Source organism: Ceratotherium simum, chromosome 9 (assembly GCF_057802395.1).
Source record: "Ceratotherium simum simum isolate JZ-2026a chromosome 9, ASM5780239v1, whole genome shotgun sequence".
NCBI classification, from domain to species: Eukaryota; Metazoa; Chordata; class Mammalia; order Perissodactyla; family Rhinocerotidae; genus Ceratotherium; species Ceratotherium simum.
The window spans coordinates 3,260,327-3,284,260 of record NC_141908.1 but is presented as its reverse complement, the minus strand read 5'-3'; the positions used below and the strand labels follow the sequence as shown (position 1 = coordinate 3,284,260).

At 48.8% G+C, this 23,934-nt stretch overlaps 1 protein-coding gene across 1 annotated transcript in view; it reads left to right on the top strand.

Annotated features, from left to right (window-relative positions):
- The window catches only part of MYO7B (myosin VIIB), a 94,291-nt gene that overhangs the window by 34,272 nt on the left and 36,085 nt on the right, over window positions 1–23,934 (top strand). Inside the window, exons 13-20 of the mRNA XM_087434972.1 lie at window positions 49–191; window positions 2,611–2,821; window positions 3,517–3,652; window positions 14,559–14,722; window positions 15,983–16,120; window positions 17,918–18,070; window positions 18,743–18,841; window positions 20,706–20,800. Coding sequence (XP_087291098.1) covers window positions 49–191; window positions 2,611–2,821; window positions 3,517–3,652; window positions 14,559–14,722; window positions 15,983–16,120; window positions 17,918–18,070; window positions 18,743–18,841; window positions 20,706–20,800 — 1,139 coding nt within the window. The remainder of the gene's footprint in view (window positions 1–48; window positions 192–2,610; window positions 2,822–3,516; window positions 3,653–14,558; window positions 14,723–15,982; window positions 16,121–17,917; window positions 18,071–18,742; window positions 18,842–20,705; window positions 20,801–23,934) is intronic.

The window sequence follows — 23,934 nt, the reverse complement described above, 5'->3', positions numbered from 1 at the left end:
CCTTCCTCCTGTGCTTCAAAGCCGTGGACTTTACCCCTATCTCCTCAGGGCATCTATGGGCACCTGTTCCTGTGGATTGTCAAGAAGATCAACACTGTGATTTTCACTCCACCTGCCCAGGACCCCAAAAATGTGCGAAGAGCCATTGGCCTCCTGGACATATTTGGCTTTGAAAATTTCCAGAACAATAGGTATGAAGATCTCAGTTCACCCGCTTTCAGAAACTGAGCAAGCTAGAGGGTAGTAGCCATTCCTCCCCCGCTGGCCTCTTACTTCCACTCACAGATGCCAGGGTGGGTCCACTCAGCAGGCCCGAGTCTCTGCAGTGAGGTGGCCTCTGCACCTCCCCCAACACCCACAACACATCTGGAGAAGGCCATGTTGCTAAAAGCAACCTGAGAGCCAGGCTGAGGCCCCAGCATTTGTCACCCTTCTTGAGCCATCTGCTCTCCTCATGAACTAGAGTGAATTATCACATGAAGTTAGGGGGAAAATGGAAATCAATAATATCAATTCAACTGCATCTTTAGGTGGGATATCATACTAGGGAATAGGGGGAAGGAAAGGGATTTGTGGACCATCCCTGACTTTTGAGTTTGGTGGGCTAAGGTGAGGCAGGTCACCTCTGACCCAGTGTCCCAGTATCCCAACCGGAGGCTGCAGAGCTGTAACCAAGAGGTAGGTCAGAAAGGTGATACCCTGCTGTGGCTGTGGTGGAGGCTGGGGGTAGGGAAGACAAAGGGGGTGAAGGGAGCCAGGCAGTGGAGCCAAATAAGGACAGGTGATGCTCTGGGGCTTAGCAAGTGGCAGGAGGAGATCAAATGAGGAAAATGAGGACCGAGGGACAGGCAAGCAGGGAGTGTTCTAGATGCAACCTAGCCTGCACATGTGAGCCTCGTTCATTTATAGGGCTTGGCAGGACAGAGCCTTGGATTGGCTCCAAGTGGAGGCCTCTGGGCCCTGTTAGAGGAGCCAAGGGGTGGCCTGACCTTGGCATGTCCCTGCCCAAGGCTGTGTCTACAAGTGAAGTCTGAGAAGGCCCCTTGGAGAGCCAGGATTGTCAAGACATAAGCAATTCCAAATGCAAGCACACTGGGATTGCAGCCTCCCAGGACCAGCTGGGCAGGCAGGTGGGATGGGGCAGGGCTGGCAGAACGAAGCCCAATGTGAAGGGAGCTCTAAGGCACAGTAAATGCAAATGTGATTCAGATCATTTGTTTCTGTCCTCAAGAGGGACAGTTGAGCAGACCAAGCACACCTTGGGCACCTTGGAGGTGCATGAGTAGTTGGTTGTGGGGGTTCTGGCCATTTGTGCAGGGCCCCCTCCCTGAAGGAACCGTGAGCTGGGTTTGTGACGGGCTGCAGTCTGTGGGTCTGGGGAAGGAATGCCATATTGCTCAGTCTTGCCTTCTGCAGGTGTGCATTGAGCACTCTACAGGCATTGTGTTGGGAGTGGGGAACATGGCGGTCCTGTTCCCTTACCTCTTGGGTTAACAGACGTTGAACAACCAGTCTCAGGTGTGATGAGGTTTTGCGTAAATGGGCAACCCATCCTGAGGAAGAACTGCCTGAGTGAGACCCAAAGGATGAGCAAAACGAGCCAGTTCCTGAGGAAGGAGAGAAGGGGGGCATCAGACATGTGAAGACTCAGAGATAGGAAAGAGCTGGGTGCCTTCACACGCTGAGGAGTCCAGAATGACCGGGGCCACGCCCTCCCTGGAAGAGATCAGCAGGCTTTCTGCTGTCTGTCTGGATCCTGAAAACAACGGGAAGGTTGGGAGGAGGATTCAGAGCAGGCAAGAGCGTGATCAGATTCGCACATCAGAAAGCTCCCTCTAGTGGTGTGTGGAGAATGATGTGTGGGGCGAGGCTGCAGGCAGGGAGAGCCATTAGGAGGCCATTACTGTGCTCCCAGTGAGCAATGAGGGTGGCCCAGACTAAGGTGCGGTGGTGGGAGTGAAAAGAAGTAAACAGGTCAGAGTGCTATGTTAGAGCATGGGCCAGACTTTGGCAACTGATTGGAATTGGGGCGGAGGGGGAGAGGCCTCCCTTCCTCCCCAGGCATGACTCCTCAGTTCCTGACGGGAGCCAGGGTGATGAGTGAGCGGCCATTTCCCAAGGTGGGGAATCCAGGAGGAAGAGCAGGTTGGAGGACCAGGGCAGGGGTAAGGAGTACGTCTGATTGATGCAAGTCATGCCGGATCTCTAGAAGCTCTTCTCTATCCCAAGGCCACTTGCCCATGGGGCTGGGTTACTACAGGACACTCAGTCCCCGGAGGATTGTCTTTGTGTCAGGACAGGCAGGCCTGGCAGAGGACTCTCTAGAGGACTGTAAGGAGCCAAAGGCATGGACTGAGTGACATGCTGAGCCTTCTCGTTTCTCTTAGTCTGTTTGCCACGGGGTGGAGGAGCTGATGGTGGTGGAGGCAGAGAGAAGAGGGGGGTATGCCTCTGCGTGTACATGGAGGCTCCCTGTGTACGGGGACATGCATCCATGCACACACAGGTATGGCTGTGTGCAGTCGGCTGGTGGCCCCGTGGATCCCACCACCCGCAACAGGGACCTAGCTAACCCTGCTCCATGCCTGGGTGGTGGCCTTGCCTCGACAGCTTCGAGCAGCTGTGCATCAACTTCGCCAACGAGCACCTGCAGCAGTTCTTCGTGCAGCACGTGTTCAGCCTAGAGCAGGAGGAGTACCGCTCAGAGAACATTGCCTGGGATTACATCCACTACACCGACAATCGGCCCACCCTCGATCTGCTGGCCCTCAAGCCCATGAGCATCATCTCCCTCCTGGACGAAGAGAGCCACTTCCCACAGGTGCGGCCCTGGGCCTGCTGATCCTCATGGAGACCGCACCCATGAGTCTCCTCTTCAAGGTTGGGAAACTCCACCGGGGTGGCCTGTTTGTTCCCAGGGTTGCTGAAACCTCTGCCAGGAATTAGCACCTGAGCCCCATCCTAATGAGACCCTCCTCTCCTTCAAGGCCCACCTCAGGCCCATCTCCCGCAGGAAGGCCTCTTGACTCTTCCCTCTCTCCCACTCCCCAGCAGAATGACATCTTAGCCATTGATTGCTTAGATTCAAGAACACATCCCGAGAGGGGGCTTGTTAAACACCCGTGGACCAAGGGCTGCAGAGGGTGCAAGAGAAGGAAACGCGTTCCTTCTCGCTCTCAGGGAGATGGACTCCGAGTGCAGTCAGTAAGAGCTCTGAGTCCAGGGAAGGGAGCAGCCAGGGCTAAGGTACCCGGACAATTGTGGGGAAGGGTGGAGCAGGAGAGCTGGCGGTAGAGGCCGGCAGCCCCCGTCTGTGCTCCTGGCTGGGCCCTCACTCATTGTGACAGGTCACTGACCCCGGAGCGTCAGTCTCCTGTCTGTAGAAAGGCCCTCGGTCATTCTGAGCCCAGCTGCTCTGCCCCCCTGAGGAAGCCCCTGAGCCCTGTGGGTGTGCCAGCTGACCTCCTGTGGCGGGACTCTGGGACCTCAGCCCATAGGGCATCTGCGTTCTTCCAGGGCACAGATACCACAATGCTACAAAAACTGAACCGTGTCCACGCCAACAACAAGGCCTTCCTGCAACCCAGGAACATCCATGATGCCAGATTTGGCATTGCCCACTTTGCCGGCGAGGTGTACTACCAGGCAGAAGGTAGGTGCAGCTCCTCCACACCCCTTCCTTCCGAACCTGGATCACTCCAGGGGGGCCACAGAAGAAGGCTGAGAGGACTAGGACATTTTGCAGAGCTATCAGTGGGACAGAGGGAATGGAATGCACTAGGCACATTTTGTTTTGGTTTTTTTTGGTAATAATTGAGATATAATTCACGTACCACAAAATTCACCCATTTTAAGTGTACAACTCAAAGGTTTTTAGTATATTCACAGAGTTGTGTAACTGTTGCCCCAATTTTAGAACATTTTCACTGTCCCCCCCAAAGAAACCTCTCATGGCAGTCACTCCTCATTCCCCCTTACCTGCCCCAACCCTGGGCAACCTCTAATTTCTGTCTCTATGGATTTGCCTATTCTGGACGTCTCAGATAAATGGAACCATGCAATATCTGGTCTTTGTGACTGGCTTCTTTTCACGCAGCATGATGTTTTCAAGGTCTATCCATGTTGTAGGATGTGTCAGTACCTCGTTTTTTTATATTGCAGCATAATGGTCCATGGCATGAATATACCATATTTTGTTCATCTCTATCAATTGATGGACATTTGGGTTGTTTCCACTTTTTGGCTATTGTGAATAATGCTGCTATGAACACATGTACAAGTTTTTATGTGAGCGTATATTTTCACTTCTTTGTGGTATCTACCTCAGAGAGGAATTGGTGGGTCACATGGGAACCTGTTTAACTTTTTGAGTAACCACCAAACTGTTTTCCAAAGTGGCTACACCATTTTACATTCTCACCAGCAATGCATGCAAGTCCCAGTTTCTCCACATCCTCACCAGCACGTGTGTTGTCTGTCTTTTTGATGATAGCCATCCTAGTGGGTTTAAAGTGGTGTCTCAATGTGATTTTTTTGTGTGTGTGAGAGGAAGATCAGCCCTGAGCTAACGTCCGTGCTAATCCTCCTCTTTTTGCTGAGGAAGACCAGCTCTGAGCTAACATGTATTGCCAATCCTCCTCCTTTTTGTCCCCAAAGCCCCAGTAGATAGTTGTATGTCATAGTTGCACATCCTTTTAGTTGCTGTATGTGGGATGCGGCCTCAGCATGGCCGGAGAAGCGGTGCGTTGGTGCACGCCCGGGATCCGAACCCGGGCGACCAGTAGCGGAGTGCGCACACTTAACCGCTAAGCCACGGGGCCGGCCCCTCAATGTGATTTTGATTTGCATTTCCTTGATGCCTACTGACGTTGAGCGTCTTTTCTTGTGCTTATTGGCCATTTTTGTACCATCTTTGGAGAAAAGTCTATTCACATCCTTTGCCCATGTTTTGATAGAGTTGTCTTTTTATTGTTGAGTTATAAGAGTTCTTTATATGTTCTGGATATAAGTACCATATCAGATTTATAATTTACAAATATTTTCTCCTATTCTGTGGGTTATCTTTTCACCCTCTTGATAGTGTCCTTTGAAGCATAAAAGTTTTTCATTTTGATGAAGTCCACCTTATCTAGCTTTTCTTTTGTTGCTCATGCTTTTGGTGTCATGACTAAAAAACCATTGTCTAATCCAAGATTTACCCCTATGTTTTTTTCTAAGAGGTTTTTACTTTTATCTTTTACATTTAAGTCTTTGATCCATTTGAACTAATTCTTGTACATGTTGAGATAGGGTCAGGAGTGGTTTTGATTGGAGAAATAAAGGCCTGGGGTGATCAACCATTGGTGTGCTTAGAAAAGTGAGACAGGTGGCCAGTATGCGGCTGCGGTCAGGAACACGGGGTCAGCAGCCACAGTGTCACTGTCTGTGGCTTGTGTGGAGAAAGAGGGAGGTGCTGTGGTCTGTTTACCTGGAAACTGGAAGTCAGGGCTGATCCGTGCACGCTTTTCAGCTGGAGAGACAAGGCAGCAGGAAGGGCTAGTATTTTACATAGAAATCCTGAGGTGTTGGGAGGTCAGGGGATCATTTCCGTGCAGAAATGAGAAGGTGTGGTGGCTCCCTCATAGTTCCCACCAGATCCTGGCTTTGGGGCTCTTCAGAAACGGAGGAGCCAGAGCCAGTGGGACTGCAGGGTCCCGGAACACAGAGAAGATGCTGAGTCCATCCCAACCTCCATGGGTAATTCAAGATCAAGTTTTATTTTTTGAAGTGACATGAAACTTTCATGTATGCTGAGATTAAGGTAGTTTCTTTCTAGATTTTCTGAATGCAAACTTCTATTAATGTTCATTAAAGCTGAGCCTGCTGGTTTTACTTTGGGTACCTGCTGTGCTGATGACCTAAGCCCCACTTAACTCTGCCTGTTGGGAGGCTGAGCCCAGTGCTGCCTCAGCCTTCCCCTCCCTCTGAGGACACTGGGGTGGGGAGGCTCTGCCCTGGCCTGAGTGGCACAAGAGTGCCACCAAGTAAGTGTCTGCTGGCCCCCCATCTGCCCAGGGCAGCCTCCCCAGCACATAGCTGGGGGAGGGGCTTGTGTGCTGCCGTCCTCACAAGGCGGCCCTAGGAGCTGCCCTTGGGCCTCACAGTGCACACTCGCTCTCCCCACTCCCAGCTCTGTGAGGGCCGCAAGTCACCCCGGAGCTCCTGGTGCAGTCCCCTTCCTCTCACAGGCACTGGGGGCAGAGGTGGGGGAAACAGGCTCCCTTCCCTCTCCCACCCTGGACTCAGTCTCCCCAGACCCCACACCAGGCTGTGCAGGTATGCACAGAGTGCCTCACTAAAAGGTGGGGTGACTTAAAGAGGGGCAGAGTGGGAGAAGAAAGGCAGGGTCGTGTCCTTGCTGGGTCAATCCTCAGAGTCCCAGGAGTGGAGCCCTTCAGCGGGGCCCCCGCCCTCATCTAGCCCGGCTTTGGGAAGCAGCTCTTCTTCAGTGCCTTCTCAGTGTGAGTCTGCGCCCCACTTTAGGGAGTCCATTCTACCCATGGCAAGGGTGGCAGGGGGTGTACTCTCAGCCCCCAAATCCATACCCGTGTTAGTTGCTGGGGCTGCCATAACAAAGTTCCACAGACAGGTGTGGAGATTTACTTTCTCACAGTTCTAGGGGACAGAAGTCCAAGATCAAGGTGTTGGCAGGATTGGTTCCTTCTGGTGTCTCTCTCCCTATAGATGACGTCGTCTTCTGGCATCTTTGCTGTCTCTGTGCCTATCTGTGTCCCAACCTTTTCTTCTTATAGGATATCATACATGATGGATTAGGGCCCACCCTAATAGTCTCATTTTAACTTAATCACCTCTTTTTGTTTTTATTGATGTCTTAATAGTTTATAACATTCTGAAATTTTGGTTGTACATTTTTGTTTGTCAATCACCATATATACATGTCTCCCTTCACCCCTTGTCCCATCCCCTACCCCCGTTGCCCCTGATAACCACAATACAATTTTCTCTGTCCATGTGTTGGTTTATATTCCACATATGAGTGAGATCATATGGTGTTTGTCTTTCTCTTTCTGGCTTATTTCACTTAACATAATACCCTCCAGGTCCATCCATGTTGTTGCAAATGGGACGATTTTGTCTTTTTTTATGGCTGAGTAGTATTCCATTGTATATATATACCACATCTTCTTGATCCAGTCATCAGTGGAGGGACACTTGGGTTGCTTCCACTTCTTGGCTATAGTGAATAATGCTGCAATGAACATAAGGGTGCATAAGCCTCTTTGGATTGTTGGTTTCAGGTTCGCTGGATAGATTCCCAGTAGTGGGATAGCTGGATCATAGGGTATTTCTGTTTTTCATTTGTTGAGGAATCTCCATACCGTTTTCCATAGAGGCTGCACCAGTTTGCATTCCCACCAGCTGTGTGTGAGGGTTCCTGTTTCTCCACATCCTCTCCAACATTTGTTGTTTTTTGTCTTGGTGCTTATAGTCATTCTAACGGGTGTGAGGTGATATCTTAGTGTTGTTTTGATTTGCATTTCTCTGATGATTAGTGATGTTGAACATCTTTTCACGTGCCTATTGGCCATCTGTATATCTTCTTTGGAAAAGTGTCTGTACATTTCCTCTGCCCATTTTTTGATTGGGTTGTATTTTTTTTGTTGTTCAGTTGTGTGAGTTCTTTATATATTATGGAGATTAACCCCTTGTCGGATATATGTTTTGCAAATATTTTCTCCCAGCTGGTGGATTGTCTCTTCATTTTGATCCTGGTTTCATTTGTCTTATAGCAGCTCTTTAATCTGATAAAGTCCCACTTGCTTATTTTTTCTTTAGTTTCTCTAGTCTGAGTAGGCACGGCATCCGAAAAGATTCCTTTATGACCAGTGTCAAATAGTGTGTTGTCTATATTTTCTTCTATGAGTTTTATAGTTTCAGGTCTCACCTTCAGATCTTTGATCCATTTTGAGTTAATTTTTGTGAATGGCGATAGCAGATGGTCCACTTTCATTCTTTTGCATGTGGCTGTCCAGTTTTCCCAACACCATTTATTGAAAAGACTTTCCTTTCTCCATTGTGTGTTCTTAGCTCCTTTGTTGAAAACTAGCTGTCCGTGTATGTGTGGTTTTATTTCTGGGCTTTCAATTCTGTTCCATTGATCTGTGTGTCTGTTTTTGTACCAGTACTAGGCTGTTTTGATTACTATTGCTTTGTAGTATGTTTTGAAGTCAGGGATTGTGACGCCTCCAGCTTTGTTCTTTTTTCTTAGGATTGCTTTAGCTATTCGGGGTCTTTTGTTGCCCCATATGAATTTTAGTATTCTTTTTTCTATTTCCATGAAGAATGTCATTGGGATTCTGATTGGGATTGCATTGAATCTGTAGATTGCTTTAGGTAATATAGACATTTTAACTATGTTTATTCTTCCAATCCATGTGCATGGGATGTCTTTCCATTTCTTTATGTCATCATTGATTTCTTTCAATAATGTCTTGTAGTTTTCATTGTACAGGTCTTTCACCTCCTTGGTAAGATTTATTCCTAGATATTTTATTCTTTTTGATGCAGTTGTAAATGGTATTATCTTTTTGAGCTCTCTTTCTGTTAGTTCATTATTAGCATACAGAAATGCAACAGATTTTTGTAGGTTGATTTTGTACCCTGCGACTTTGCTGTAGTTGATTATTTCTAACAGTTTTCTAATGGATTCTTTAGGGTTTTCTATATATAAAATCATGTCGTCTGCAAATAGTGAGAGTTTCACTTCTTCTTTGCCTATTTGGATTCCTTTTATTCCTTTTTCTTGCCTAATTGCTCTGGCCAAAACCTCCAGTACTATGTTGAACAGGAGTGGTGAGAGTGGGCAGCCCTGCCTCATTCCTGTTCTCAGACGAATGACTTTCAGACTTTCCCCATTGAGTATGATGTTGGCTGTGGGTTTGTCATAAATAGCCTTTATTATGTTTAGATTTTCCTTCTATACCCATTTTGTTGAGAGTTTTTATCATAAATGGATATTGTATCTTGTCAAATGCCTTCTCTGCATCTATTGAGATGACCAGGTGGTTTTTATTCTTTGTTTTGTTGATGTGATGTGTCATGTTGATTGATTTGCGGATGTTGAACCATCCCTGAGTCCCTGGTATAAATCCCACTTGATCATGGTGTATGATCTTTTTAATGTATTGCTGTATTTGGTTTGCCAATATTTTGTTGAAGATTTTTGCATCTATGGTCATCAGCGATATTGGCCTGTAATTTTCCTTCTTTGTATTGTCTTTGTCTGGCTTTGGTATCAGGGTGATGTTGGCCTCGTAGAATGATTTAGGAAGTGTTCCATCTTCCTCTATTTTTTGGAATAGTTTGAGAAGGATGGGTATTAAATCTTCTTTGAATTTTTGGTAAAATTCACTGGAGAAGTCATCTGGTCCTGGACTTTTATTTTTGGGGAGGTTTTTGATTGCTATTTCAATCTCTTTACTTGTGATTGGTCTATTCAGAGTCTCTATTTCTTCTTGGTTCAGTTTTGGGAGGTTGTATGAGTCTAGGAATTTATCCATTTCTTCTACATTGTCCAATTTGTTGGCATATAGTTTCTCATAGTATTCTCTTATAATCTTTTGTATTTCTGTGGTATCTGTTGTAATCTCTCCTTTTTCATTTCTAATTTTATTTATTTGAGCCTTTTCTCTTTTGTTCTTAATAAGTCTGGCTAAGGGTTTGTCAATTTCATTTATCTTCTCAAAGAACCAACTCTTTGTTTCATTAATCCTTTCTACTGTTTTTTTGGTCTCAATTTCATTTATTTCTGCTCTGATTTTTATTATCTCTCTCCTTCTGCTGACTTTGGGCTTTGTTTGTTCTTCTTTTGCTAGTTCTGTTAGGTGTAATTTAAGGTTGCTTATTTGGGCTTTTTCTTGTGTGTTAAGGTCGGTTTGTATCACTATGAGTTTCCCTCTCAGGACCACTTTTGCTGCATCCCATATGAGTTGGTATGGCATATTTTCATTTTCATTTGTTTCCAGATATTTTTTGATTTCTCCTTTAATTTCTTCAGTGATCCATTGGTTGTTCAGTAGCATGTTGTTTAGTCTCCACATCTTTGTCACTTTCCCAGTTTTTTCCTCGTAGTTGATTTCCAGTTTCACAGCATTATGGTCTGAAAAGATGCTTGTTATGATTTCAATCTTCTTAAATTTATTGAGACTTGCTTTGTTTCCCAACATATGGTCTATCCTTGAGAATGTTCCATGTGCGCTTGAGAAGAATGTGTAGTCAGCTGTTTTTGGATGGAGTGCTCTGTATATGTCTACTAGGTCCATCTCATCCAGTTTTTCATTTAAGTCCACTGTTTCTTTATTGACTTTTTGTCTGGATGATCTATCCATGGATGTCAGTAGGGTATTAAGATCCCCTACTATTATTGTGTTCTTGTTAATATCTCCTTTTAGGTTTGTTAATAGTTGCTTTATGTACTTTGGAGCTCCTATGTTGGGTGCATATATATTTATAATTGATATGTCTTCTTGGTGGAGTGTCCCTTTTATCATTATATATTGCCCTTCTTTGTCTCTCTTAACCCGTTTTATCTTGAAGTCTACTTTGTCTGATATGAGTATGGCAATACCTGCTTTCTTTTGTTTACCATTAGCTTGGAGTATTGTCTTCCATCCTTTCACTCTGAGCCTGTGCTTGTCTTTATAGAGCTGAGATGTGTTTCCTGGAGGCAGCATATTGTTGGGTCTTACTTTTTAATCCATCCTGCCACTCTGTATCTTTTGATTGGAGAGTTCAATCCATTTACATTTAGAGTAATTATTGATATATGAGGGCTTAATGTTGCTGTTTTGTCTCCTATTTTCCGGTTCTTTTGCTTTTCCTTTGTTTCTTGTCCCATGTGTTTTGGACTGCCAATTCAGTTTGGTTGTTCTGTCTTATGACTCTTCTAGTTTTCTCTTTGTTTATCATATGTGATTTTGTTCTGATTATTTGTTTAGTGGTTACCTTGAGGTTTGTATAAAAAATCTTGTGTATGAGAGAGTCCATCTTATTTCCTTGTACTAAGTCGATTCGATCTCTTTCCTCTTCCCCTTCTAAGTTATTCTTGTCACAAATTATTCTATCTTGTGCTGTGGGTGTGTGTTTACAGTGATGAGGTTATTTTTATTTTTGATGTTTTCCTTCCTTTGATCTTTGATATTGGTATTTAAGTGGTTGCTAACCTATTCCGGTGAAGATCTACTATTTTTCTGATTTTGTCTACCTATTTTTCTCCCTGATCCAAGCTTTGTATTCCCTTTCTCTTCTTTTTTTCAGGCCTGAGGGCCTTCTTGAGCATTTCTTGTAGTGGGGGTCTCGTGGCCATGAACTCCCTTAGCTTTTGTTTATCTTGGAAAGTTATTATTTCTCCATCATATTTGAAGGATATTTTTGCTGGATAGAGTATTCTTGGCTGAAAGTCTTTGTCTTTCAGTATTTTGAATCTATCATTCCAGTCTCTCCTAGCCTGTAAAGTTTCTGTTGAGAAATCCGGTGAGAGCCTGATTGGAGTTCCTTTGTATGTTATTTTTTGGTTTTGTCTAGCTGCCCTTAATATTATTTCTTTGTCATTGACTTTAGCCAGCCTTACCACTATATGCCATGGAGTGGGCCTTTGCCTGCTGACATATTTAGGCTACCTGTTGGCTTCACTTACTGGTATTTCATGCTCCTTCCCCAGATTTGAGAAGTTCTCAGCTATTATTTCCTTGAATAGGCTCTCTGTTCCTCTTTCCCTGTCCTCTTCCTCAGGAATACCTATAATTCTTATGTTACATTTCCTAACTGAGTCAGAAATTTCTCAGAGACTTTCTTCATTTCTTTTTAGTCTTAGTTCTCTCTCCTCCTCCACCTGGAGCATATCTGTATTCCTATCCTCTATAATGCTAATTCTTTCCTCCATATTGTCAGCTCTGTTCTTTAAGAGTCCAGATTCTCCTTTATCTCCTCCATTGTGTTCTTCACCTCCATCAGTACTGATTGGTTTTTCTTTATGATTTCAACCTCTTTTGTGAAGAAACTCCTTATCTCGTTGAATTGTTTATCTGTGTTTTCTTGTATTTCATTGAGCTTTTTTATGATAGCTATTTTGAATTCTCTGTCTTTTAGGATTTCCACGCCTTCAGGGTTGATTTCTGGGTGCTTGTCATTTTCCTTCTGGCCTGGCGATTTAATGTACCTTTGCATTGTGGTTCCTGTATTTGCTTTGTTTTTCCTCATTCTGGAAATATCTGGTTGCAGTTTCCACCTGCTGCCACCATGTGGGGGTTAAGGGCTGTGTAATCTGAGCCCCCTGTGCTCCACTGCAGTCGCCTGTGCTCCACCCCTGCTGCTCCATGGCCATGGGCCACCTGTGATCCGCCCCTGGCTGCTCTGTCTAGTCGGCTGAGCTGCAGTGTTGGGCATGCAGGGAGGGGGGGGTTCTCTCTTTTGCCCACTGGGTCCCTGGGGTGGGGGGTTCCTCGCTCGCCTCTCGTTATCCACTCTCCTGGGTTGCTCAAATGTTGATGGCACCCCTGCAGCAGTTCTGAGTCCTCTGTGTGGGAGTTTCCCACTAGCTGAGGGAGCCCGAAGAGCTATGGTTTCACAGCAGAGGGCCGCCCCTCCCCCTCTCTGGGAGCATGTGGGCCGGAATTGCGGATCTGATGGAGAGGGAGAGGATTTCTCCTTACCTCTCCCCACTTCCTCCGGGGGCCCCAGCATGTCCACTCTCAGATGTGTGGCAGTGTGTGTCTTTCCAATGTCCCGTTTTGCTGTGTAAGAGTCCCTTGTTGGTCTGTGACTGTCCCTTTTGTTGTATCTTATTGGGGGAAGAGATTACGGGAAAGCTCACTCTGCCATGATGCTGACATCACTTAATCACCTCTTTAAAGGCCCTATCTCCATGTACATTCACACTCTGAGGTATGGGGGGTTAGGGCTTCAACATATGGATTTTGAGAAGACACAGCTCAGCCCATAACACTGCCCCTCCCCAATTTCTGGAGGCTCAGTCTTATCTGGAGGGACCCCTAGCCCTAGCAGGGCCTTCCAAGGCCCCAGGGCAGGGCTAGCAGAGGGGCCTTGGGGCTCCCAGGCCTTCAGGATCTCCTTAGTGACTTACAGACATGCTTGGTTCCTAAACCTGTCGTGTCAAAGCGCACACACATGCTCACATATGCACACACCATCCTTGGAGCCAGTGAGCCAAGTGGTGTTTAACTCCTTTCCTCTTCCATATGGACTTCCAGGAAGAGCAAGTTACCCACCACCCCCTTGTTGGTTTCTCAGGGGGGCTTTGAAGTGGCCACTCTTGTATACACTGGGCATTGGGGGAGAGGGATGCAGATTCTCCCAGAGCTGCCTCTGAGCTCAGGGCTGAGGGCAGGAGTAGCCGTGCCTTCCTCTAGGTTGGAAGCTCCCCGGACATTATCAGGTTGCCAGATTTTCAGGAACAGGAACAAACAGGAATTATTCGGGGTGGAGGATCTTCTTCATTTTCTCCTTTTCCTTCCTTTCTTTTTATAGCTCCTTTATGTAAATAAGCAGTTGCCCAAATCAGACTTGCCCAAGGTCACCCAGAAACTTAGTGGGCCAGAGCCCTGATGAGAGCCCTCAGGCATCTCCCTGTGGGAAACTGAGACTATGTACTGAGTGGCCACACTGTCTGCTATGGCCGATAGTCGGCACCTGCAGGTTTCTGGAGGTTACGGGGATGGCTGGGATGGAGGGGGATGTTGAAGGGAATGGACTCACTCCTGACCATGGTCACCTGGCCATGCTCCCAGGGAGTGCCACAGCTGGTGGAGGAGATGGAAAGTCCTCAGACCATCCCTGAACTGAGCCATAAGGCTCATGATAAAGGCTGCACGGGGGGTGGCAGGAGCCCTGAGGAGGCCCTCACTCCACCTGTGGGCCAGGAAAGCCTCTTGGAATAGATGAGGTGGTCTTGAAGAATGAGCAGGAGTTGGCCTGGGTGGTTTGGGAGGGAAGAGCGCCCCAGGACAGCTCGTGGAAGCTGGAGGTGTGGGAGAGCTGAGACCTTCTGGGCATGTTTTGGCACCAGTGGAGTGCAGGGAGGGGGGCAGGCTGTGCAGGAGATGAGAGAGGAGGAGATGGAGGTGAGGAAGAAGGCATGCCCCAGTAGCGGAGGGGCAGAGAAAGAGTTAAGCAGGAGTGACACAGCACTGCACGGTTTCATGAAGGTCCCTCAGGTGATCAAAGGAATTTAGGCAGAAGGAATGGGGCAGCTTAGACTGAGGGGGAGGGTTGTGGCGGGGATGGTGAGTTGGGGGGTTGAGGGGTTTAGATGTAGATGTGACCTTCATTGGCACTGGGTGGAGACAGTGGGTGCTAGGCCTTGATACAGGTGGCTCTGTTGGCGGGATGGGGAGACCAGGAGGAGTGGAGAAGATGGCTTCAGGGGACTCCGTGGGGCATCCTGGGATGACCAGTGTCTTCACCCGCCACCCTCCTCTTCCCCTGTGGGTGGGCGATAATGGCTGAGTTGGGCCAGCGAGCAGGGTCTGCTTTCCCCACAGGCTTCCTGGAGAAGAATCGAGATGCGCTGAGCACAGATATCCTCGCCCTGGTCCACTCCTCCGAAAACAAGTTCCTGAGGCAGATCTTCAAGCTGGAGTCGGCAGAGACCAAGCTGGGCCACGGGACCATCATCAAGGCAAAGGCCGGGAGCCTGCTCTTCAAGGTGGGCTCCCATCACGGCCTCTCCAGCGGCTCCTGGGCCTCTCTTTCCTTAGGGCCTCGGGGGTCAGACAGGAGTGCTCAGGGAAGACTCATTGCCTGGGGTCAGGTCTCTCAGTCAGGGTGCAGAAGTGAGAGAGAAGGGAGGGGTGTTGCTGCTGAGCGTGGGCAGCGGCCAAGGGGCAGGTGCACGTGGCTGTGCCTGCTTCTGGGTGTGCAGTGTCTTCAAGGGCATGTCTGCTTTTGTTAAAATTATTATTATGTTTCCATGGTCTGTGCGTGTGTGTTCTGCGTGCTGGGTGTGTGTTGTGTGTGTGTGGTATGTGTGCGTGTGTGGTGTGTGTGAATGATGTGTGTAGGGGCGTATGTTTTGTGTGGAGTGTGTGTGTGTTTTGTATTTGGGGGTGGTGTGTGCGTGTGATGTGTGTGTGTTGCATGTGTGTGTGTCGTGGTGTGTGTGGTCTGTCTGGCAGCAGCAGCACTAAATGCTGCTGGCCGGGGAGGTGGGCAGCAGAGCCCCTGGGCTCCTCAGGGCAGCCTAGGGTTTTCTGGTGGAGTGGGGGTCCACCCACCCACTGCCCACCGTGCCTCCACCCCTTAACAGTGACTGTTCCAGAAAAACTCTGTGAGTGATCTGATGAGGAGTGGGGAGATGGGGCCAGCTGAGTGGCTCAGGAACTGCGGGTGCAGGCAGAAGAACACCCCCCACCCCCTGGCATCCATTGAGCATGGTCACACTGAGGTGCCCTTGACCTTTCATTGTCTCCCCACCCCCCACCTCTGCGGGAGCTCCTGAGGCCTCAGAGCCCAGGGACCACAGCACGGCCATGTTCAGAGCAGGCCCAGGGAGGCACCAAGAAGCTGTGAGGCTGTGCAGGAATTGCCCAGGTCTGAAACCAGGTGGAGCCAGGCTAGACCCTCTGCATTCACGGAACCAGGCTAGAATCTCTGCCACTGAGGCCAGAGCACAGCCTTGTCCTGGCCCTGCCAGGCCTCCAGAGCACATCTTGGAGGTTTCAGGGGACAGGGTAAACCAGGACAACAGGAAAATGCTGCCCATTTTATTATTAAATGTCAGAGATTGCACCCTCTTCTCAGAGGTGTTCAAGTGTGAATACGTGTGTCTTCAACTAATGTGATTTGTCAGTACACACCTTTGCCGGCCTGAGGGAGCTCGGCAGAAGCCCTTGCTGTGCTGTGGGTCAGCTGTGCCCCAGGCCATACTCCCCAGCCCCCAACTCATGCCCTGTGTTTCTGCCCACAGTCTGCGGACTCCAACAAGCGGCCCTCCACCTTGGCAGGCCAGTTCAAGCGGTCCCTCGACCAGCTGATGAAAATCCTGACCGGTTGCCAGCCCTACTTCATCCGCTGCATCAAACCCAATGAGTACAAGAAGCCACTGGTAATGAGGGGTCTGGGGGCCTGCGCAGGGTGGGAGGCGGCATCTACTGATGAGTCTGACGTCATCCGGGGTCCTGTCGCCCCCTTCGCCAGGGCCTCGCCAGCATTAGAGCTGTGATCTGCCCCCATTTGATAGATGAGGACACTGAGCTAAGGTGACCAGCCTAGGCCATTCTAGGGCTTTGGATCACCAGACCTCGGTTGTCTCGGCCCTGCCATTCGCCTGCTGTGTGCGCTCTGCTGGGTGCTTCTCTCCCCTGAGAAGTCAGAATCCACCTGCCTGCAGAGGGCAGCAAGGAGTGGACCTGCCGCGTGAGGCATGCCTGCTTGTGTAAACTGCGCTCTAGAAGGGGCAACAACCAGAAGTACTGTTTTAGTACTTGTAAATACTTTTAGTATTTTAGAGGCTGCTGCCAACTCTGCGTTGCCAAGACCTGAGGCCAAGCAGCCCCTGGAGAGTGGCTTTGTCTGCATAGGTGTGTGTGGGTTGGGAGCCTGCCGCCTGCCCAGGAGTCCCTGACCCGTGGGCTTAGGAATCTCACCAAGGTTTCAAATACAGGACTCTGAAAACTGGGAGATCCATCTGAAAGGCGATAAAATGACTCAAAAATTCTTAGGAGGGAATAAAATATCATATTAAATAAAGTATCTTTTTGAAAAGAATAAAGTTATATGAAATTGAGGCTCTCCCAGGAAATCCAGAATGTATCTTCCTTGTAGGCGCAATACGTGGATGTTAGATAATAATTGTGCTCCCAGAGGCCCTCTGCCACACCCACACTGCCCACCTGAGGAGCTGCAGGACAGGCGGGGGGGCCTGAGGTGGATGCTCAGGTGTTGTGGGTGCTGTTGGCCAAGGCATCCTCACAGATGTGACCGTTGTGTGGGTGTAGGGGAAGCCCAGGCTGAAGGGCCAGGTAGGCTTGGGGTTTGAACTCCAGCTCAGCCACGGAGGAGTATGGCCCTGAGCCTCGGACACCTCATCTTTAAATTGGAGCTAAGTACCCCGCCACATAGGGCTGTTGTAGAGATTAATGCTCCATAAATGGGAGCTAACTAGCTGCCCAAGACTAACCGCTGTGTGTCCCTGGACCCTGTGAGCAGTTGCGTCTAGGGCCCTTGGGGTTTCCAGGTGGGTAACCGCCTGCTGGTGGGCTTGCCAGGTTAGAGGTGTGCCCCTAGACCCCAGAGACCCCTGGCTCAGAGGCCAAGGGGGGATCTCTAGAGGCCAAGCCATGCAGAGTCTTGGGGCCACGGCTGAGACACAACACCCCTGTGCAAAGCATCATGCCCCAATTCCTCCCTGCCAGCCACGCACATCTGTGGGGGAGGGAGAGACTAAGCTGATTGGAAGACTTTCTGACCTTAAGTAGGAAATGTATTTCTTCCTTCAGCTAGAGTGTGGAGGCACCAGGCTGCAGGGCCAGTGCCCAACCCAACTCCGACAAGGCCAGGAGGGAGCCCTGTTCTGTGGGATCATTGTTTTGGGGCACTTAAAACATTTCAAATGGCATATACAAATAACTTTCGTGTTCATCGTACTTTGCATATCCTGAGAATGAGGGATTTAGTGTTCTTGTGGATGGATGTCACAATGTCACTGTGTTATCAACTTTTATCTCCTTGGAAAGACTTGGAGGACTTTTCAGTGACTTCATCCAAATAGCTCTCTTCGACATAGAATTTGAATGAAACCAAGCATTGGTTGAGTTCTCCCGTATTTGGGGACAGCGGAATGGGCAGTGCAGCGGGGCGGTCAGGGGCTTCCCGCCGTCAGCGGCCCCTCTCTCGCCCGCAGCTCTTCGACCGGGAGCTGTGCCTCAGGCAGCTGCGGTACTCGGGCATGATGGAGACCGTGCACATCCGCAAGTCAGGCTTCCCCATCCGCTACACGTTCGAGGAGTTCTCGCAGCGCTTCTGCGTCCTGCTGCCCAGCGCCGTGCGCCTGCAGGTGTGCGGCCGTCAGCCTCAGCGCCTGGCCCCGATCCTCAGTCCCTGCCGCCTTGGGCGCCCCGAGCCCGCGGCTCCAAGGGGCTCCTCCGCTGCCCTCCTGATGCCCAGGCCCGCTCCTGGACTCCAGGCTCTGAAATGACCCGTGTTCCTCTCTCCCTTCTCATCTCCTCCCCCGGTCCTCATCCCTCACTCCTGGTGCCCTGGAAGTGGGGGAGGGGCTGGCTCACGCTGGGGTCTGGATGAGGCTCCTGGCTGTGTGTGTGCCTTCTAAGAGATGTCTGCAGTTTAAAGCAGACGGTCTTTCATGACAGAATGTCAGGGAGATGATAGCAACCGCTAGGTTGCTATTTGGGGGAGGAAGTCCTTCCTATCCTCCCTCAGACACTCAGCCATCCTAAAGTTTGGGCTGCCCAAGTGTCCAACAGCCACACTGAGGCCCCAGGCCTTGCAATGCAAAGCCTTGAGGTCCCAGTCCCTGAGTGCTCCCCTGGCTCCGCCCTTGATCCCAGGTGCCCTGTGATCATGTCTTGGCCCAGCAGCCCCTGATGGTGTACCCTGGGAGAGGAGCGAGACTCGAATCCCTAAGAAAATCTTTGAGGAGGGACCCTCAGCCTCCCGCCTGTGGTCCTTGTTCCAACCCCCCCGAGCCACTCCTGTTTCTCCTTGACAGCTGCGGGACAAGTTTCACCAGATGGCTTTGCACATCGCCGAAATGTGGCTGGGGACAGACAAAGACTGGAAAGTGGGAAAGACCAAAATTTTCCTGAAGGTGAGACCCTGAGAAACATGCTGGTCCTCAGCCTCCTGGAGCGTGTGGGGCTTGTCCAGTGCCCACCAGGTGGCATCCACTTACTCACCCTGAGCCAACACCCCTGGGCGCCTGCTCTGCACATGACCCCTGTCCTGAGGCACCCCCGTTATAAAAAGCCACGCTGGCGGGGAGGGAGGCAGGGGGAGCATGTGGAGGGCCCGGCGCAGCCTGCAGAAGTCCAGGAGGCTTCTCCGAGGGGCCATCTAGGGCAAGGCCTGAGGATAAGGAGGGGCTGCCCCTCAGCCTCCAGGCAAGAGCAAGAAGGTGCTCAGGGCAGGCTCCCACTGTCCCCGAGAGCTGGCCTCCACCATGCCAGGAGCCACAGTCTGCAGCAGAGAGCTTTGTCTGACCTGGGGAAGCGCCGCCTCTCCGGAGCCCCAGAGAGCAGGTGCTTCGGGGAAAGGAGTCAGTGCGTTGGCTCCCCTCACCCTACCAGCGCTTGTCCTTCAGCAGCCAAGTGCAAGCAGCACTACCTTCCACCTTCTTGCCCGAGCTTAGAGGGAGGCCCAAGGCCACACAGGGGCAGCTGACAGCCCCCAGCTCCTGCCACTGGCCTTCTGGCCTTCCAGGATTCTGAGTTGGGTCAAAGAGCCACTGTGGAGAGAACCTCCATGTCCCATGTAGCCATGTAGCCTCGTAGGCCTTGGGTGGGTGAGCAAAGCGAGAAGGAAGAGGAAAAAGAGAAGACCAGGGCCAGAAGGTCGCTCTGTCAGCCCACCCGAGCACCCCACCCCATCCCCTCTGCCCCTTCCGGAATCCTCCACACCCTCCCCTTCCCTCTAGAGCCTGCCTGCCCACCCTCATGTGTCCCCAAGGACCTCCTGGTCCCATCCTCCGGTTGGGCTGTCTCTCCGTCTGTCCGTGCATTAGTCAGGCCTGTGCTGGGCCTCGGGAATCAAACAGAAAGGAAGAGGCAGAGGGCTTCAGATTCTGTTGGGGAGGTGAAGGTGGCAGAGGGAAGGCATCTGAGAAGTCCCAGGACACTGCCCAGGAGGGTGGGACTGCCGTCGAGAGGGCCACGGAGGTATTGAGGGTGAGGTCAGTGTGGGCGGATGGTGGAGGGGAGGAAAGTGTCCACCCCTCCACTCCTCCTTCTCCCTCACTGCTCCCTGAGGCCACACTTGGGGTCTAGTCTATCTCTGTGTCCCCAGTGCCCACCCAGGCACACGAAGAGGCTCAATGCTTGCTTGATGCAAGGCTGATGGAACAGGAAGGACCACTGAGCCCCTGGCCTCTCCTCACCAGTTGGCAAAGGGCTGTGCTGCTCTCTGTTCTACAGAAGAGAGTCCCTGCCCTCCAGGGGTTAGGATGGCAGGCCCAGGGCACGGGGATCCAGGGGGAGCACCAAGATGGGCCAGAGAAAGTCACAGCCTGGGATGAATACAGCACATCATCTCACACTGCGAATCCTACTCAAAGGCTGAGGGAAACACTTTTATATTGAAACAAGCATGAGTCTGTAATACAGTTGAATGCACATTTCACATGAATTTTGGGAAATAAAACACAACTTCAGGGAAATTTTTTGTCCCCCTCTTGGGTTCTCTAGAGCAGAAATGAAATTTGCCAGATTGAATTAACAAGAGGAAAGAGCTAAAATGGGAAGTTCTTGGATCGGGGCTAGGGGTGTGGTTGCAGCTCCTGTCTCTGAGCCACATCAGCATCAATTTGAAGGCCCCTTCCCCTGCTTGCCCTCCCAGGAGCAGGTGTGGAAAAAGTCTGAGACGCCCTGACTTCTGGAGACAGAGCCCTGGGCCCTGGTGGGGGTGTTGGGGTGCGGGGGGGGTGGGGCAGCTACATGATCAGGTCTCTCCCATCCCAGGAAAACCAGGACACTCTGCTGGAGGTACAGAGGAGTCAGGCCCTGGACAAAGCAGCAGTCAGCATCCAGAGAGTCCTGCGGGCCTACAAATACAGGTGCTAGCCTTGCTGCCCCAAGCCCCCTGCAGCCCACACCCCCCCCCATCGTGTCCCCTGGGCGGGCCTGTACCCCCAAACCAAGGTCACATGTTCCCGCTGGTGCTCTCTGGGGGAGGCACAAAAGATCTCTCAGGACCTTCTGACCAGAGACACTGCAACCTGTGTTGGCCAGAGAATTCTATTACATTATTTGAATGTGTGGGTGGTGTGGCATCCATTACGTAAGCAAGAGCCAAATGAAGTGTCAGCTCTGATCTCAACTATATTTTGATGTTCTTCTTCAATTGTTTTAGAGAATGTATGGGTTTGGGTTTATGAGGTGGGTGGTTTTGGATGGAAGAAAAGAACTCTCTTTGACTCAGTTCTCTGGTTAGGAAAAAGGTAACTCTTGAATTTCAGTCCAGGCTCAGCAAATCAGCAATGTCACCACCTCCCTCACCCTCACCAAGTCCAGAGAGCTGTGTGGCTCCCACAGTGCTGTTCCCTGTGCTATCCCGTCTGCTTATCACCAACCATAGGAGGGTCTGGAAACCCAGACATGACAAAATGGGAGAAAGTGGCTGACCACGGGCATAGAGGCTGTGGACACCTGCAAGGAGGGTCTTGGGGCAGGGAGGTGTGGCTTGGAAGGTTAGCCCATGGTAACACTGATCCCTTCAACAGCCAGCATCAGGCCAGGCAGTACGCACCAGTCACATTCCCAGAACAGTCAGAGACAGGCAGGGGTGGCCACCCTCACCTCTGACACATTTTGTTTTTGGTGAGGAACATTCGCCTTGAGCTAACATCTGTTGGCAATCTTCCTCTTTTTTTGTTTAAGGAAGATTAGCCCTGAGCTAAAATCTGTGCCAGTCTTCCTCTATTTTGTGTGTGGGTCTCCACCACAGCATGGCTGATGAATGGTGTTGGTCTGCACCTGGGATCCAAAGCTGCAAACCCGGGCCAACGAAGCGGAGCATGACGAACTTAACCACTAGTCGACGGGGCCAGCCCCTCTGATACATTTTTAGTTAAACTTTTTATTTTGAGATAATCATAGGTTCATATGCAGTTTTAAGAGATAACTCAGAGATCCTTGTGTACCCTTCACCTGGGTTTCCCTACATCTTGAGAAACAATAGCACAGTATCACAAGGAGGATATTGACATGGCTCCACTCGAGGCACAGAACATCTCCATCACCACAGGGGTCCCTAAGGCTGCACTTCTACAGCCACACCTACCTTTTGCCCACCCCCACTCCCTTCTTAACCCCTGGAAGCCATGAATCTGTCTCCATTTCTGCAATTTTGTCACTTCAAGAATGTTATATAAATGGAATTATACAGCATATAGCCTATGGGATTGACTTTTCTCAATCAGCATAATTCTCTGGAGATTCATCCCGGTTGTTGCATGCATCAATATTTTGTTCCTTTTTATTGCTGAGTAGTATTCCATGGTATGGGTGCACCACGGTTTGTTTTACCATTCTCCTGTTGAAGGACATCTGGGCTGTTTCTAGTGTTCAATTTTTGTGAATAAAGCACTATGAACATTTGTGTACAGGGTGTCATTTCTCTGGGATAAATGCCCAGGAGTGCAATTGCTAGGTCAGGTGGTAGTTACATGTTTTGTGGTTTATGAAACTGCCAAACTGTCTTTTAGATGTCTGTACCATTTTACATTCCCAGCAATGTATGAGTTATTCAGTTTCTCTGCATCCTCTCCAGCATTTGGTGTTGTCACTATTTTTTAATGTTAGCCATTCCAATAGGTGTAAAATGATATATCATTGTGGTTTTAATTTATGTTTCCCTAAAGGCTAATGATGTTGAACATCCTTTCGTGGGCTTATTTGCCACATGTGTATCTTCTCTTTGTTGAAGTGTCAGTGCATGTTGTTGCCCATTTTCTAATTGGAATCTTTGTTGAGTTTTGAGAATTCTTTATATATTCTAGACATGAGTCCCTTGCTGGATATGTAATTTGCAAATATCTTCTCCCAGTCTGTAGCTTGTCTTTTTGTCCTCTCAAGAAGGTCTTTGCAGAGCAAAAGTTTTTAGTTTTTGTGAAGTCCAGTTTGTCAAATTTCCCTTTTATGGATCATGCTTTTGGTGTCAAGTCTAAGAACACTTTGCCCAACTATTTTCTCAATGTTTTTTCCTAAAAGTTTTATAGTTTCGCATTTTACATTTGGGTCCATGATACATTTTCATTTTGAGTTAGTTTTTGTATAGGATATGAGACTTAAGTCAAGGTTCTTTCAGAATTTTTTTCCTATGACTGTTGCTCCAGCATCATTCATTGAAAAGTCCATCCTTTGTTTGATGAATTGATTTTGCACTTTAGTCAAAAATCAGTTGGGCGTATTCGTAGGTCTATTTCTGCATTCTCTATTCTATTCCAGATGCCATGCTGTCTTGTTGACTGTAGTTATATAATAAGTTTTAAACCGGTGTAGACTGATTCCTCCTACCTTATTCTTCTTTTTCAAAATTGTTTTAGCTGTTCTAGGTCCTTTGCCTTTCCATCCACATTTTAGAATAATCTTGTCCATATCTATAAAAAATCTTGCTGGGGTTTTGATAGAAGTTGTCTTCTATATCAATTTGGAGAAAATTGACATCTCTACTATGTTGAGTCTTCCAATCCATGAACTCCATTTATTTAGATCTTCTCTGATTTCTTTCATCAATGTTTTGGAGATTTCAACATACGTGGTCCTATACACATTTTGCTAGGTTTACACCTAGGTATTTTTGTTTTTTTTTGAAAGATTGTAAATCGTACTGTATTTTTAATTTTGGCATAAAAATGATATTTTAAATTTTGGCATGTTCATTGCTGATATATAAAAATATGATTGATTTGTGTGTGTTAAGTGCAACCTTGCTGAACTCACTTACTTTTTATAAATTTCTTGGAATTTTCTATGTCATCTGCAATCATGTCATCTGCAAATAGAGACAGTTTTATTTCTTCCTTTCCAACCTGTATGTCATTTATTTCTTTCTATTATTTTCTTGCCTTATTGCACTGTCCAGAACCTCTAGTATATAAGAGTAGTAACAGCAGACATTTTTGCTTTGTTCCATACCTTAGGAGAAAGAACTCAGTCTTTAACCATTAAGTATAATGTTAACTGTAGG